Source organism: Saimiri boliviensis, chromosome 14, assembly GCF_048565385.1.
Source record: "Saimiri boliviensis isolate mSaiBol1 chromosome 14, mSaiBol1.pri, whole genome shotgun sequence".
NCBI classification, from domain to species: domain Eukaryota; kingdom Metazoa; phylum Chordata; class Mammalia; order Primates; family Cebidae; genus Saimiri; species Saimiri boliviensis.
The window spans coordinates 81,100,086-81,117,954 of NC_133462.1; the positions used below are offsets into that span (position 1 = coordinate 81,100,086).

The 17,869-nt window shown below is 41.5% G+C and overlaps 1 protein-coding gene across 4 annotated transcripts in view; it reads right to left on the reverse strand.

The window, feature by feature from the left end:
• The window catches only part of SIPA1L2 (signal induced proliferation associated 1 like 2), a 236,811-nt gene that overhangs the window by 13,249 nt on the left and 205,693 nt on the right, over window positions 1–17,869 (reverse strand). For all 4 annotated transcript variants that reach the window (XM_039464242.2, XM_039464243.2, XM_039464241.2 and 1 more), the window contains 3 exons: window positions 15,574–15,727; window positions 13,043–13,262; window positions 3,227–3,358 (listed from right to left, as the gene is read on the reverse strand). In XM_039464242.2, coding sequence (XP_039320176.1) covers window positions 3,227–3,358; window positions 13,043–13,262; window positions 15,574–15,727 — 506 coding nt within the window. The remainder of the gene's footprint in view (window positions 1–3,226; window positions 3,359–13,042; window positions 13,263–15,573; window positions 15,728–17,869) is intronic.

Here is a 17,869-nt window from a genome sequence, read left to right on the forward strand (position 1 = left end):
TTAGGTGATCAAGTGCATCATCTTATATCATTAAAGACAGAAAAGTAATTTTCTGGGTAAATACAGAGCCCCACAACTGGATCGGCTAAGGTGGGCAGGTTGTGTGTATGAGTGAACTAAGGAGAGTGTTCTGAGCTTGCATCTCTAAACTGTCCTTTGACAGGTTTCCTTCAGCCTCTACAGCTGATTACTAATACTGTACATTTAGATATTTAGATTTACAGGAAACCAAGTTCTTTAGTAAGGACAGGGTCTCGTCTTGACCAGATTTTATGGTTCAGGCTGGCCTGGTTTGCATTATGGCGGGGAGTGCAAGACCCCAAATGATCACGAGGTCTTCATAATCCAAGCCAGAGAGGGGTAATAACATTCCTATCCTGGAGGTAATAACAAGTCACTGCAGTTGATTGTCCTCTTCAGGGAGACAGCACAGTTCTATAGTTCATTCCAGTCCCACTGTCTTTTTCTCATGTTAATTTAACCTTCTTTCTAATTTGGTTCATTTGTACTTTTGATATTTTGGATCAAATCTGCTATTGGTTTATCAGTATTCAAAGAAAAACAGGTTGTTAGTTTTATTTATAAATTGCAGTGAAATTTCATTTGCCAGCTTTTTTTTTTTTTTTTTTTTTTTTTGAGACAGAGTTTCGCTCTTGTTACCCAGGCTGGAGTGCAATGGCACGATCTCGGCTCACCGCAACCTCCGCCTCCTGGGTTCAAGCAATTCTCTTGCCTCAGCCTCCTGAGTAGCTGGGATTACAGGCACACGCCACCATGCCCAGCTAAGGTTTTGTATTTTTAGTAGAGACGGGGTTTCACCATGTTGACCAGAATGGTCTCGATCTCTCGACCTCGTGATCCACCCGCCTCGGCCTCCCAAAGTGCTAGTATTACAGGCTTGAGCCACCGCGCTCGGCCAAATTTTTTTTTTTTTAACAACTTATTTCATTCCTTTGCTTTCCTTGTGTGTTTTTCTTTCACAGTTTTTGTGGATTCTTTTTGAAGTACAGTTAAATTAGTTAATTTTCCCTTCTTTTCACTGAGGTAAATGTTTCAGAAATATATTTTTCTTTAAGAACTACACTCTCTCTGGGTGTAGTCCAGACTTAGGTAGCATCTTTTTCATAATCCTAAAAAAAATTACTCATCATATTCATTCATTCTTCCCAGAAGAATTATTATTAGAGTAACATTTAAAACTTTCTAAATGGTCAGTTTTTTGTGTGTTTTGCTTCTGTTTTTCTTACTTAATTCTACTACCACTGACTTACGGTCAGCAGTGTGGTCTGGAAACATGCCTCCCTTTTGGAGGCAGCATACTGAGTCCTTGGGCACAGAATGCCTGGCTCTCACCCACAACCATACCATTTATTATGATCCTTGCACTAATAGAGTTTAAACATACTTAAGTAGTCATTATTTGACAGCTTAATTTGGTGCCTCTGCTCTCTTCTTAAGTGGTACAGTAAAATCTAAATTCTTAAACTCATATCCAAAGTCAACTTTAGCCCTTAAATGAAGGTGAACATATCATATGCTGAAATGTGTAGCATAAATGAGGTGGATCAATGTGGGAGAAACAAGTCTGCCAGGGGTCAATTACGCTATTGGATTTTATAGGGATCATGGGATCTCAATCCAATAGGCAGGTAAATTCCATTTTCCAAGCCTGTTTTCAGATGTACTGACTGAAGCATGGCACAGCATTATTCCAGAGTAGTCTAAGGCAATACGCATTTTGAACTGCCTTTGTTAGTTTCTAACAATGACATCAACAAGCACATGGACATATTTTGAGTCATCTTTTCTTTATAATGTTTACTCTAGCTCAGAGATGGCCTTGAGAACAGGTATAGAAAGATAAAGTCACGAGCAGGGCAACTGGGTTATCTACCTGAAGACATTTCTCTTTAAAGTACTAAGGAGACTGATCACGCTAGTCACCACCATGCAACTCAGGAGACAGTGGAACAGGTCACTGGGATGCTACCCGAGGCAACATTGATATGAGAGAATCTGATTAGCCAAAGCGGGTGCACATTCTCAACTAAATTTTCATGACATGCTATCCCATGGAGTAGCATCAAAAAGTAAACACGGCATTAACTCCTTCCACATTATCTTATCTATCAATGTTAAAGGTCAGATAACCAAAGTTGTCTCCTTTGGCAAACAGAATACTACATTATTTTCTGTTTAATTTAGGCATTCATGTATCTGAGAGCACTAGCTAGGGAGAATTCCCACATCATACTTTCTCCCCTCTGGGCCAACTACCACCTATACTCTTACTTCAACTTAGAAATATTTGCTGACAACAAAACCACAGAACTCGAGGTTTAGGACTAGATGATGCCTTCTTTACAGGTTCTTCGGTTCTTCCTTTTATAGATGAGAAGACTGAAGACCAAATTAATTCAACACATGTCCCAAAGAATTACTATTTAACATTCACCGAGTTAAATAGTCATAGAAGTCTAGCTCAGGAACGTTAACAGGCAAAAAGTCATAAAAGTCACGATCCCAAGGGCCACAGGTGTACGTGGTATCACCGTGAGGTCCGGAGGATGCAGGTGAAGCAAGCACCTTCCTCTGCGAGCTGGACAAAGGCGTTCCTAAAGGGGTAGCCTCAACATTCTAATATTCACACCACCAAAAATGACAGAAGACAGTGTGGCAGCTGGATGGCCCCTGGAGCCTGGCTAGCTTGCCTATCCTCACCGACCCACATTTTTAGAGGAAGCAGCCAAGGTCCTGACAGGTAGAGACATTGCATGGGTCAAGCCGATCACACCGGCGTCTGTGTTTACACCAAGTGACCAGACTCCTCAGCCTGTGCTCGTCCTGCTAAGCCCAGCAGCTCCCGCCTCCTAAGTGTCTCCCCGAAATCATACCCTGTGAGGAAAGACACAGGTGCTCCTTATGCCATCACCTCTACTTCTCAGAGAAGAAAACAAGTCCCACCCAGTTGGTGCCTGAACTAGAATTCAGGTTTTGGGATTTCTTGCCTAGTGTTCCTTTTACTAAATGACATGGTCTCCCTTAGGAAATGTTCCCAGTCATAGCCCAAGCCTGCCGCTGCTTGTTTTCATCATCCAACAGGGCAAGGCATTCAAAACTCTGACCAGACAATGCAAGACAGACATGTTCCCCTAAGATGCTGCACAGGCCCTGCAGGAACGCGCTCGGGGGTAAGGGGTGAGGCCAGTGGCTGGTGAGTCTTTACCTTCAAATGCTCGTGCAGCATCCACGAGGTGGGTCCAATCTAACCCTGTGGCTGTGTCCGGGAGGGGCATCAGGCCAGGATCTGCGCACTTGGACTTATCTGATAAGGACCCATCGGAGAACCAGAACTCATCTAAACAGAAATAAAACCAGAGTCAGTCAGTCAGGCACAGCCTGGGCACCTCTGCCCTCCCAGAGTCAGTCAGTCAGAATATGGGCACCATTGCCCCCTCCAAGTCAGTAAGAACATGGGCACCAGTGCCCCCTCCAAGTCAGTCAGTCAGTCAGTCAGTCGAGCACAGGCAATTCTGTCCCCTCCCAGACTCTGTCAGTCAGCACAGGAACCACCATCCCCTCACAAAGCGGCCAAGAACATGTTTCCTGGTCTTAATGGGAAAAGAAAACATGAAGCTGCAGTGGCCCAAAAGGCACATAGCAGGGAGAATGGAGGTCTGTAAAGGCAGCTGAGTCTGCACGAGTGAGAGGGCAAGGACTGCAGGGAGATTAGAATCAAGCCTTTGTACACTATTATAATTTCACGGTTTTTCTTCCGGGAGCACTCAGAAGTACAGCTTTCTTTTGAGTACATCCAGGGCTGAGTACTGAAGGATAAATTCTCATTTTCTTCAGGGAAGTCTTTACTCTTTTTAAAAGGGTTGCAGCGTTTACGTTGCTGTAAGAAGTATTGGAGCAATCTCTATTCTGACCTAAAAAGCTTACTGAGGAACACATGTAAGCTGAGCACCACAAACTTGCGATGCTTCAAACACCAATTATAATAAACGTAATAACACTTTGTTTCTATTAATAGATGAGGGTGAGGATGCTATTTTATACATGAAGCACAAACACAGTGGTTGGACTACTTTTCTGACTTAGTAAGATGGTTTATCAATGGCTAAACCAGAAACCACTCACTCGTCCTGTATTCAATGTTGGGTAGTTTTCCTTTGGCTATGAATGGACTTTCTCCCTTTCTTTTTCTCCTTAAACTCTCATCAAGGTACTTTAAGTGTTATGTCACTAATAATACTAGTTGGTAAGAATTATTATGTATCTGAGGACAAGCTCTAAAAAGGCTTCAACTGGATTTTCTTTAATGTGCCTTTTCTGAACCTGCCCAGAATACTGCATGCAGCTGCATGTGAACACATCTGACTAATTAGACCAATCAAAATAATGACCACCTGGCTGTCTGAGCCTGCAATTATGTCAAGTAAGGGGCATAATTAACCAAATGCACCTGTAATTTTTATTCCCACATCCTTTTAGGTAGGTGTGAAATGCTGGCATCTGGACTAAGACAGATAGGTTAGTAAATCTGGCCTTGAAAGAGATCATCAGACTCTTTTGAGACTCTTGACAAATGCAGCTCTTAGCGGATCTCTAACAGTTACAGCTACACCAATTTTCCATGCTACCTACCACCTTTAGAAGTTGGGGTAATATTCCACCTAATTGTTCCCTGTCTCTATTCTGAAGGGAACCCAGTAATGGATGTATTGTCCATATTGTTTCCACAACCCCCTTCTCCATGTGCTCTTCTTTGAAACAACACTGGTTTTTCCTTGTTCTGTGTGTGATATGCTTGTCCTTGCCAAGAGGTTAACCAGCAGAGGCGGGAAGCAGAAAACAGGAGTGGGAGGTGGGAAGGAGGGCACCCAGCACTCACTGTTTCCCAGGAGCATCCTTGTCCCTGCTGAGCAAAGGCTGGGCTGACCTGACTGTCAGGTCCACCTCAGTGGCTTAGGATTCAACCCTCAAGCAGAAAGGTAAAGAGGCCCAGGGATCTTTCTTTACTTAAAAAACCATTTCCTTCTTTCTCTCCAACTCATATGCTGCTTGCTCAAGGCAGGTTTTCTGCACCGAGTGTAAAGAAATTATATTTGGAGGCAGCAATTACTTTTGTCACTGATTTCCACATGGCTGAGCTCTTTGGGAAACGGTGCAAGAGCAGCATAGCTCTGGGAAGGCTGCAGAGGTCAGGCACGCTGGAATCTGGGCCCACTGCAGCCCTGTCCTCGCTTCTTCCCTCATCAGGGAGTGGAATGGAATTTTATTCAGATATATAAACGTTTCTACAGAAAGTACATTTTGTTAATCATGTTTTACTAAGAAATGACAACTTGTGAATATTCTTTGTGTTTATAAAGAAACAATCCTTCACTCCAACTTCTGGCATTCTTGAAGGCTAAAATCAAACCTAACGCACATTCTAAGTGCTATCTACATTTTTCCCCTAAGACCGCTACACAACAAGATCCTCGGCGACAACAGGAGACGGGAAAAGAGAAAAATAACACAGTAGACAAGAGGGGTAAAATGGAATGAGAACAGACGGGACGGTGGCCAGTCCCCTGACTCACAAGCTGGGATGTGAATGTCCCTTGCTTCCCTCTCCCCTTGTCCCTACTGCAACTGTGTGCTCAAAGAGCCATCTTTCCCAAATACTCAGTGGAGTGGTTTCCTGACAGTCTTGGGTTAAATAATTAAAGCTTTGACTATTCCTAAGCATCTCTAAGGTTCCTGATATGTGGCCATTCATAATTGTGCGAAGGCACAAACCTGAATCTTGGTGTCCCAGAGTGCATGAGTGAGTGGTCCCAGCTGCCCAAAGAGCAGCCCGGCCAACCAGCTCTGAGGGTCTTCTGCCTGCTGCCCCCTACGCAATGCACGCAGAGACCACACAGTAAGTGGCATTGATGGCTTTCGAATCTGAGATGGTCTCGGGGTGTACGTTTCACAACCAAAAACAAGCCCGGGCAACCACTCCCCACTTTTAATCTGTATAGCTGGTGAAGCAGGGAGAAGAAGAAGCAAAGGACATTTGCTGGTGACATTTTTTTCTTTATTACAAAATACTGTCCCCTCTTCTCCAGTGGTGAATGGGACTTCTATCTGACACTGCAGAACTGGCAAAGGAGGTTAGCACAGATTAGACGTCTCCTTTTCTCTAGAGTTTGTCTGGAGCACAGCCCACTCAGCAGTCTACCCACAATGTATTTGATAAGTGACCACTACTTACCATGTGACGGGGGTCTAACAGTGAGTAAGAGAGGCAAGGCCCTGCTCCCATGAAGCTTTACATCAAAGACAAGACAATAAAGGAATAAACACGAAAATACAAGGAGTGATTAAGTCTTCTGCAGAAAACAAAACAGGGTGATGTGACTGTGAAGCTTGGCGGCATGTTTGGGGGAGGCCTGTCCAAGGAGGGGACACTTGGCTGAGACCCAAATGATAAACTTCTTACTGAAGAGCATAGTTGAGGACAAAAACTGTGAAAAGATGTGAATTTAAATCTAAAATCCACCATTTTTCAATATGCAGGAAGAGCCTTAATGGCAGTCTTGTTAGACAAAGAAAGACATCTCTGTATCTCCATGAATAATCAACATGAAAAACACATACAGTTTCTTTTCCATTGAAAATTACTATTCTTTTTTGTTTTTGTTTTTGTTTCTTCAAGACTCTGACTTGTTTTAGATGTTGTCCCCTCTAAATCTCATGTTGAAACCTAATTCCCAGTGTTGAAGGTAGGGCCTGGTGGAAGGTGTTGGAGTCCTGGGTGGATCCCTCATGGCCTGGTGCTATCATCGTGATGGTGAGTGAGGTCTCATGAGATTTGGTTGGATGTGACATCTCGCCTTTGTCTCTGTCTTGCTCCCTCTCTTGCTTTGTGACACCCCTGCTCCCCACTCTACCTTCCACCATGACTGTGGCTTCCTGAGGCCCTCACCAGAAGCTGATGCCAGCACTATATAGTTCCTCAACAGCCTGAAGAACCAAAAGCCAATTAAATCTTTTTTTTTTTTTTAAATAAATTACCCAGCCCCAGGTATTTCTTTACAGCAAGTGCAAGAACAGCCTAACACAGATTCTAAATTAGCCAAAATTGTTTGCAGCACTTTTATCACTACCACCAACACCCAGATGATGTTTACTGAGCATCTACTATATTCTAGGTACAACATCAGAACCTAGGGACAGAATAACTAGCAAGACGCAAGTTCTATCCTCAAAGAGACCTGTCAACAAACAGAAGAATACTGCTGGTGTTGGTCTGAGAGGGGTTTGGATTAAGATATGCACAGTACTGGCTTGGCATGGTGGCTCATCCCTGTAATCCCAGCACTTTGGGAGGCCAAGGCAGATGGATCACCTAAGGTCAGGAGTTAAAAGACCAGCCTGGCTAACATGATAAAACTCCGTTTCTACTAAAAATACAAAAAAATCAGCCCAGTGCGGTGGCATGCGCCTATAATCCCAGCTACTTGGGAGGCTGCAGCAGAAGAATCCCTTGAACCCAGGAGGCACAGGTTGCAATGAGCCAAGACAGCACCACTGCACTCCAGCCTGGGCAACAAGAGTGAAACTCCATCTCGAATAGATAGTAAATAAATAAATAAACTCCATCTCAAACAAACAATTTTAAAAAAGATATGCACGGTGTAAGGCCGGTTGCCTCGCTGGGAGGTTGGACACACCCACCTCTGCACCAGGCACCAGGCTCTGCACTCGGCACCTAGCTCTGCCATATGGCTCCCCTGGAAGGCTCCAGCTGATGCAAGGCTCCTGGCCAGCTCTCCCACTGGAAAACCTGCCCAACAACCCGCCAGCCAATAGCGGCCCGCCCCGTCTCAATCCCGCTCCCCTGGAGTCAATCAGAGCACCCAGCTGTTGCTGGTTCCTTCTAGCCATAAAAACCCCACGCCCCAGGAAATTGGCGTGACTTCCCTGTCCCCTTTCTCCGGGACCATGGAACCTCGCCCAGGAGTTAAATAATTGGCATTTAATTTTCTTACGCTGGTCTCAGTTTCCTCATTCTAAACTCGGCAATAACGCTTACACACGGTACAGACCTGCAGGAGCAAGAGCAACTGATCACCTGTGCTTTGTGATGCCGCAGTGGCTGAACTGTAGTCTCCTCCGTTGCGCAGTTTTATAGGAAAAGCACCACTTGCCTCAGGTATCAAAGCCTGTTATTTTAAATCCAGCTCTCCCAAGCCTCAGGAGCCCACACAGCTCTTCTGGCCAATTAAGAGAAGACAGTAACCTCTTCAGTTGGGTGGCTGGCTTGCTTCCGACGTGCCAGCCCAGGAAAGTAGGTGGCCCAAGTGTGGGGCACATTTGCAGGCTCCCCACACAGAGCACAGTGACCTCCTGGTATAGAAAGCTTCTCATATCGAGTTTATCCGATTAGAAACCTAAACCAACGTTGCATGTGGTATCACATACTAATGTCAAGAAGATGAGACATTTAGTGGGTAGAAAATAATAGTAACTGAATTTACTTTATACCCATAATACCTCCTGGGAGTTCTCAGGATGAGTTAAAAAACAGGAGGGAATGGGGGGACACTTTCTGAAAGCATTTCTTGGGCACAGCTGGATAGATGCCAATCTACCTCACTTCTGAAGAAGACGCTTCTCTGTGCTTATAATTCTCACTGCCCATGTTGCATGTGGACCTAACTCAGCCTTTCAAGAGACTCATGAATTTTGAAAGGTGGGTAACGTCAGGGAACCACCACCTGCCACCTGCTCTGGCTCGCGACATTGATCTTGCGGCTTCCCATCTGTTTACTCAAAACCTGAAATCACAGTAACTCTCTTTACTGAGTCTGAGTCAACTGATATATTATAAATGCTAAGGAGCCTCCCAACAGCCTTTCCTGGTGGTCAGATATCTGAGGTTTCACAATTAAACTTTTCAGAAACCAGTGAATGTTTATTACAGGGAACACTGAGGACATTTGAAAAAAAGGAAAGAAGTATTACACTGAATAATACTGCCTAGTCTAATACTGAATAGTTAAAACTCTGTTTGCAGGTGGAGGGACACCTTGCCATGCCACCCTTGGTAAGGATTCTTCTGGGGGTAGGTAGTCCTTATCATCTACGACACAAAACCAACGAGTCTACACATGTGGTCTGAAGCAAGAAGTATTACATTATAACTAAAATGCTATTTTATTTATTCCAAACTCTCCCACTCTCCCACGTTTTAACTTCCAGGGGCATTCTTTGTGATATGTATAGGTCAGAACCACAGGATTTGAAACCACACATAAGCTAACATTCTGTATTTTCATTTTTGAAATCTAAAAATTCTCATTATTCCATTCTCATAGGAAGATTTCACCATTCCTGGATAGTTTTGATCTCTGTTCTATAAATAAAACAAAAAAATTATCTTTAAACCTGTGAGCCTGCCAATGCTTGGGATTGTGCTGAATGAATCCAGGTGTCTATCTGCCAATGAAGAAAAGGAAACTATGACTGCTTTTCAATGTCACTGGTTATCTGGCCTGTGAACTGGGTGTTCAAAAGCCCACTTTCATTTTTTTTCTTATCTGGGCCCTTAAATAAATTTTCTTCTGCAATCTAACAATGACAAAAACAAAGGTCCTAAAAGCAAGACAGAAACGTTTGAGAAATATTTTCAACTGCTGGATCAGGTGATATTTGCATTCCTCCAAGTTGAAGACATAAAGATACAGCATATTTCAGTAACTTCACAGGAAATATAGATGAATCATGTCATGAATTACATCCAAAATGAGCTTGTTAAGTATGAAGATTAAGATCTTAGTCTCAAGACAAGAAAGACTGAGAGAGATTCAAATCTGTAACTTTTAAAAGCTAAAAATACCTGAAAGAGAAGCCCGTGACTATAATAATTACATGTAGAAAAAGTACAGAGATTAGGTCTTCCAATATGCACTGGGAAGAGATGGGCAGTTACTGGCACTTTGCCATGCCACCCTCCCTGCAAATTATAAACAAAATCTGATTGAGTCTCTCCTGGTGAGATTCTCTCTTCCCTAGGAATGCTCTAAGTTTTCAAGTTTAAAAGAAGAATATCTGTGCTTTCTGAGTTTTCTGCCTAACTCTATCTACACAGCTATTTAAAACCATCTGGAACCAACCTCTGCTCCAAGTTTTAAAGTGAAGCGATGTCTCTCTGAGAAACTAAGAGAAACGACTGGGCAACTTCAAACATTCCTCATTTCTCACTCAAAGACATCTTCTGGGCATTAACGCTCACATTTCAGCTTTCTGGGCTGCTCTAGTTTTTGACTTTCAAACTATTTCTTAAAGGTTGGTATCTTCTTAGAGATGGTCTACAGAATGGCCAGAAACCAGAGAAAGGAGTATTAAAATCTGCCTTGAGTAGATCTTAATGGTGCAAAAGTGATACACACTTGGTAGAAATCATAATTCAAATTTTGAATTTTGAACTTTTCCCTAGCTATAGGGTATGACACTGTCATAATGCCAAACTGTGGCAGTGAGCCAGAGCTCTCAGTCAGCCACAAGATTCCATGGGTAAATAACTGATATTGTATGGTGTACTGTGTTGCAAGATGATTTTGCCCAATTAGAGGCTAATGCAAGTGTGCTGAGTATGTTTTAGGTAGGGTAGGAAATGCTATGATGTTCAGTAGGATAGGTGACCATATACATGGTCAACTTAACAATATTTTCAACTTCTGATGGGTTTATCTGGACATGACCCTATCGTAAGTCAAGGAGCAGTTATAATCACATAAGCGACTGTGGTAGTCAGAAGGCTGGGGAACTAGAGACCTCCAAACAACTAGATTCTGGAAGCTTAAACTTTCCATGGACAGGGGGTTAGAAATCAGAAGTTTCTAGGGGATTAGACAACAATACAAATTACTTCCAGCTTTCTGATTTACGTTTTGTTAATTCATCCATCAAGCCTTGAGAACTTTTTCTGAGTAGCTTCTTATGTATAGCTATTGGAAGAGACGTATCACCAAATAAGAAGATTTCTTTAAAGAACAGCCAATGGCAAGGAAAACTCTTAGTGCTTTTTCTAGAGAAGTAGAAAAGAAGACAAGTAAGGCAGTTTTCAACTAGGACAGTGAATGAATAGTATAACTTGACTGTTTCCTAATTGTGCCTTTGAACACATTAAAAAAGGATACAGTCCTCCAGTCTATGAATAGATAAATTACAGTGCATCTAGAAGATGCAATAGTATTCAGCTGTAAAAAGAAATGAGCTATCAAGCCATGAAAAGACATGGAAGAAGCTAAATGCTTATTACTGAATAGAAGAGGACAGTCTGAAAAGGCTGCATACTGTAGGATTCCAACTACATGACATTCTAGAAAAGGTAAAACCAAGGAAATGGCAAAAAGATTAATGGTTGCCAGGAGCTACAGGGGAGGGAGGGATGAAAAGGCAGAGCACAGAGGAGTTTTTGGGCAGTGTAACTACTCAGAATGATACTACAATGACAGATACATGTCATCTTACACATTTGTAGAAACCCACAGAATTCACAACACCAAGAATGAACCCTAATGTAAACCAGGGCCTTTGGGTGATACTGACCTGTCAACACAGGTTCATCAATTATAACACATGTACTACTGCCACTCTGTGAGGGCAGGGGCTTGTTGCCAGCAGGGGAAATGTGTTGGGGAGGTATATGGAAAATCCCTGTACTTTTTGGCATCAACCTAAAACTGCTCTAAAAAGTATATACATATTTTTAAGTGAAGCTCAAAAAACAAAAAGATATACATCTTGCACATGGAAACAAAAATGAAGGGTAGAATATAAGACCAACGTAACATACAAGATAATTCACAAGCACACTTCAAACACTGTAAATAAAATAACATTTGAAGGAAAATAGAGTTTTGTTGGTTTTACAAAAGCTTTTAAGAGGACATTAAAGTTGCCTATTTACAAAAATGGGAAAATAGCAGGAGAAATATTAAGAAAGTGGAATAGTTCTGTCTTACATTTCATATGGTTGTCAAGAAGGTGTTTAAAGGTTTCTTCAATTGTGGTAAATGGACTCTTTATAACAGGCACGTTACTATGTTACTTAAAGAAATAGATGAAGAATTTTATAAGATAAGGTTCATTTCCAATTATGTTAAACATTAGAAACATTACTAGAATTTTGATTTCATTTAGCCTAGGAATTCTATGTGTAATGAAGTTTGAATTGGTTCTAAAGATAATATTTTCTGTGATGAAATAAAAAAAAAACTTGGCAATGAATACATTTCTGATTAAATTCCCATTCTCTCTGTACAATTAAAAAAAAAAAAACACTTTAAGTATAAAGGAAATCAGGCTGACTAAGATAAGGAAAAAAGTGCCCTTAAAAAGTGACATTAATGAAAACTTGACACTATGTAAAAATCAGATTTTTAGGATTTGAAGGAAAATCATCTAGAAATCATCAGGTTGACCTGTAACTAGTAAACTGAAATAAGTGGTGACACAAGAGAACACAAGCTGTCTGCACAGGAACACAAAGCCGCCCGCAGGTACAGCCCAGTCTACGACGCAGTCTCCCGAGGCACGTGTGCCTCCTTCGCATCTCTGGGAACTGAACTATACAAAGAAACTGAAGGCTAGAAAACTGGACATCCCTCCTTGCCGCCGCCCACTGAAAACCAACTCCTTACATCAGTTTTTTGTTTTTTTTTTAAATTAAATCAGATTTTAAACATTTTTTTTTTCCTTTACAGATATGATAGCTGAGATAGGATACAGAAATCACTATTGGACTTGACAGAAATATCTAATATGAGTTTCTCAATTTCTTTTAAAATAGGTAGCATTACCTAACTTTTTCAAAATGTCCACTCTGGGGCTTTTATATTTGAAAGTTATTTAAAAGAAAAATGCCAAATGATTCATATTTAATTAAAACAAAACAAACTCCCAAACCACGCCACCCTCAGAGCCCACTGAGGCAGGAGTTGTGTGATCAGCCCACCCTCAGCATTGGCCAGGGAGCGGCCAGCCCCTCACTTACTTCTCAGGCTCCCCATGCTGGGTGCGGGGTGGGTCCGTGGAGGCAGCGTGCTGTGGTAGGGTGGGGTGGTGCTGAACAGAATGTCGTTGGGCAGGGCTTGGTCAAGCATGGAACTCCGGGAACTGCCAAAGGAGGATCCCCTCCTGTTGCTGCAGATGCTCTCATCAGACAGCGTGCGGTAAAGCGACCTCCTTGGAGACAGGTTCCCATAGAACGAAAACTAGGGTTTAAACAAGGTGAGAGGAGGGAACAGACATTAAAAAACAAATGCATGTGGCTTGTGTGACCAAGTCGACTCGTTTCACATACTATTGTGATAGCCTCTGAGTTTTCTCTGTTAGCTCAGGATTGCTAAACACGGCATGCAGGTGATCAAGGGAAATGCACCAGGGCTTTAGTGCACTTATTAGATTTTATGTTTTCCTCCTTTGACATTCTATGAAATATTACCATGAATTAGACATGCACAGCTTTATTAACTCTGAAATGTTAAATGAAACCTCCACATCCTTATAGCAGTGATAGTTCCTGGAATTATATAAGGTTGCCATTTCAGGCAATAGTTTTCAAAGCCACACTTAATACTGGTTTGATTTTAATTTGAAATTACCACATTGTAGTATTAGGCAACTTCTCTACCAATCAACTACATATGAGGTTCAATCCAATCTATATAATAATAAGCCTAATTTTGAACACTGGAGCTTTCTAGGCCACATAAACACATTTCAAAAAAATAGCAGCAGTCGAATAAAGTCTTACTGTCCACTTAAAAGTATCCCTTGCAAAAGTCTATATAATTGTTGAAAACTGAATTACAGTAATGGATCATAACCAGACTTAAATGAACCATTAAAATTGTTGTTGTGTTTAGTTACACATAGGGTAGGAAAAATTCTTACTAAAAGAAATGAGCAGTTGAATACTCAAAAAAAGTTAAATCCAATGTGAATTTTCAACTAATTTCTTTGCATACCAAACCACATTCCTTTTAGGTAAACAACAGTAAAAGCCAGAATGTTCACATCAAACAAATAAATAGCTATTTACATTTATGAATGTAGAAAGAAGTCTAAAAATATTCCCATTGTATGTGTTCCTTCCATTCTGTCAAGTCTTTCCACCTGATGAATGGTAACTGGAATGTATGTGAGCTACAAAGTTAAATTTACACTATGAAAAGAAGGTGATTTGTCTTAGAAGAAAAAAACATGTCAAGAAGTTCAGCCTTACAAAAAGAAAAGCTATTTACACTCTCCGTACAGCAGTCGGCCTTTGCAGCCAAGCTTATACAGTATCACGTACATGACTTGATGTAAGTTTTTTTTTTTTTTTTTTTTTAAAGACTCATTACGATGGAGTTCTTATGGGATTTCCTCTTCACACACCACCAGCAGGTTCTTCAGAACTTGATTACAGGCATATTAGATTAAAGCAGCTTTACAGTAGTGTCTAATTAGTGTTGTTCTAAAAACACAATTAGGTTAACTGCAGAACTGTTTTACTATAAGGAAGACAGATGCACGAAGACCTGCAGTTTATCCTGATCATGGCCAGTACGGCAATACCTGATTTCCTTTTCCCTTTTCATATAAACAAGAGGGAGTGCTGGATTAGAAGTGAGAGACAAGGACTCAGTTGCTGACTCTGGCACCAAATATTTATGAAGACTTCACATTTCATCATCTGGGGCCTCAGTTACTTGGTGAAAGAAGTGACTGGGCTGAACTGCCTTTAAGTCCCTTTTAATACTTTGAATTGTTTAGCAAAGTGGCTGAAGAGATTGTAATAATGATGACACTAAAGGCAATAAGCAAGCTAACATTATCTAGGGAATACTACATTGTGAATGGCGAAGGTACGCCACTGAACTTGGGGTTGGTTTATAAGATTAAAGCATGGGCTTCCCTCAGATCTCTGTGTATCTCTAAATGGCAGCGCACAAGTTCCAACCCTGTTTAAAATGCCCAGCAGACAGTGTGCTGTCTAACTCCGGTCCACTTCTGGAACAGGATTACATTTAAGGAGAGATAGCTTGGAGCAGAGGCTAGAGCTCTGAAACAAAAGTCAGGTGCTGTGAATTTTAACAGCTACTGTTCATGATCACTAGTTATGTCCAAGAGCTGTATGAGGCTCTTCACACATTACTTCTTATCTTCCCTGTAACTTCACAATTCAATTATTATGATCTCCTTTTTTCAGATGAGAGCACTGAGGTGAAGAGGCCAAGCCACTTGCATAAAGTCATGCAGCTAATCATTGCTGGAGCCAGGATTTGAAGCTAGGCCAGCCTGACTTTTAGATCTATCTGAGATTTGTAAAACAGCCTTCTTAACCTTTCTCAGGCTCCCTTTACATACGGATAGAATCAAAACTGGCAACGGTCAGCTATGTGCAGTGGGTTGTTGGTATGGTCATGAGTGATGAAGCGTGTGGGAGTACTCTGGAAACCTTGAGTTTCTTTAGACTTTTTTTTTTTTTTTTTTTTTTTTAGTATTTCTGGTAACTTCAAAGCTCCGTAAGTCACTAACCTTTCTTCGCCCCTCCTCCACTAAGGGGCTGTCAGGAAGCATCAATTTCAGAAAATCTTCTTTAGACAGAACATGCTGAGTCTCTGCAATGGCATCTCCCACTACTGTCTGATGCTGAGTTGCTGCAGACATGACATCCATCTCACTATACATCCTGTTGAAAACAATCAGTATGGAAATTAAGCCTATTTGTAAAGTGCCTGTAGTGGTAAGAATTAAAACCTAGTAACCAGTTTCAACAACCACAAATGCATACAAACAATTCTTAGGTCTTAAGTCAGTTCACTTTTGCTGCATTTGCTCCAAATTCCCATGCCATTTCACATTTGTGAAATGAGCTCAACTACAAAGTTAGATGTCTGAATAATTCAGAAACAAATCAGATCCCCAAAGCCCAGGATGAAAAAAAACCACACAGCCAACTTTTAAAATACGGCTGTGTTTTCCCTTTCCTAATCTGTGTCAGAAAACACAGTTTCAATAATTCATCAGAGATTATCATAGGCCTTTTGAAGCAACCCTTGTGCTTCTCAGAAATTTGAGAGCCTTTCTCTCGCGGCTGGACAACCAGAGCCCGATGGTACCCAAGGAACAGACAAGAAGCCACCCGAGGGAGCCCGGGGTTTAAGAGTCATCAATTCAGTCGTGTGCTAAGCATGTTTTACTATCAGCAATTTCACAAAGCCATTTGGATAAATAAAGCAGCTGTCTCCCTTAATTATCAGTATATAAAAATCTATTTATAGACAACAAAAGAGTGTCAAGCTGAATTATTGTTTTCAGCTCCTTTACAGGGAGAAAACTGGGGAGTCATTCTAAAAAGGTTTACTCTGAAAATACAATCTGAGCAACCAAATATTTCTGAAGACACAGTAAACAGTCGGTGGCTGCACTGTCAGTGGAGGCAAACGGTCTTTGCCACACAACCTGAAATGTAACACTCTAGGAATTCATAGCCCACAGCAGCGAGCTAGAGAATGACCTGAATGTTATTGCTGTGTGCCTCTGAGATGACTCCTTATTTCAAAAGGTAGGCTATCTCGTCATTTTATGACAGCTCACTGGGAAATGACTAGAAGAAGGAACATACACAAACATGCTCAAAATTAAGAAGGATATCTCTAAAATCCTCTATGGTTCTTGCTTTGTTCCGGTTTCCCTGTATCTCTCAGTTCTTGAAGCACGAGCTACAGTTAACAACATGAACCAACAGTAGCTATAAAAAAGAAGCTTTTTGTAACTTTTACAACACTACTGAAGATTTAGTTGGTTTGTGGGATGGCATGACGTGAAAATGAGAGCTACAAGAAGAACCCAAGACCCTGGAGAGCTTTTGCACAAAAGCCACATAAGGAAAACAAAACAATGTAGCTTTTATGAAGAGCGCATCCAAGAAGCATCCAACATTTGATCCTGAAGTGAGTTAGGTGGTGCTCAAGAGCTCCAGTCCGAATGTGTTTTGGGAAAGATGCAGGGGGAAAAAAATGCATGGATAATAACATTACATCTATAATTACGATTACAATGTGCTATTCTAGTTTATATGTGTTTCAATAAAAATCACCAGCTTTCTCTGCTAAACTAGTAATTTAAAGACATTATCCAATGATGTGTCATAAATATGCTCTGAGGGTTTACTCTGTGCCAGTCACTGTGAGTAGAGCAGTAAGCAGGACACAGGCTTGCACAGGAGCCCAAGTCCACATGTGTGTGCATGTGGTGTGTATGTGTTGTGTGTGCTTTGCAGGCTGAGATGACTGATCAAGTGAGAAGTCACCGTAGGAAGTACCGGGCTAGCGAGTGCAGAGAACAACCCCTTTAGGAGGGTGCTGGTTGGGCTCAGAAATTCACACAGCGCATTTAGGCAGAGGAAACAGCATGAATGGCTGCACAGAAGCCTGAGACAGAACTGCTCCTTTGCTTATATTATTTAAAAATATAAGATGATATCATTAACAAAATTAATAGTAGGGCTTCCACAGTATGATTTTGAGAAATAACTGGTCTATGTGAAACTTCTGGAGGGCACAACTGATTTCTTTTTGGTGTACAATGAGACACTAATGTTCCCTAATTCTCCATGGTACAAATATGCTGTACTTGTCTGACTGTTTTCTAAGCACATCTTTCAGTGATCTGGTAAAACATTGTTTTGCTCAAACTTCAAATCTAGTTAGTGCAGTCTTGTATGATTGTCTTGCCTTAGAAACATTTTGTGTTGCTGGGCAGGGCCTGGGACACCTGCTACACCTGCCAGGATGAACTGGCACACTGACCACGACCCCTGGTCTCGAAC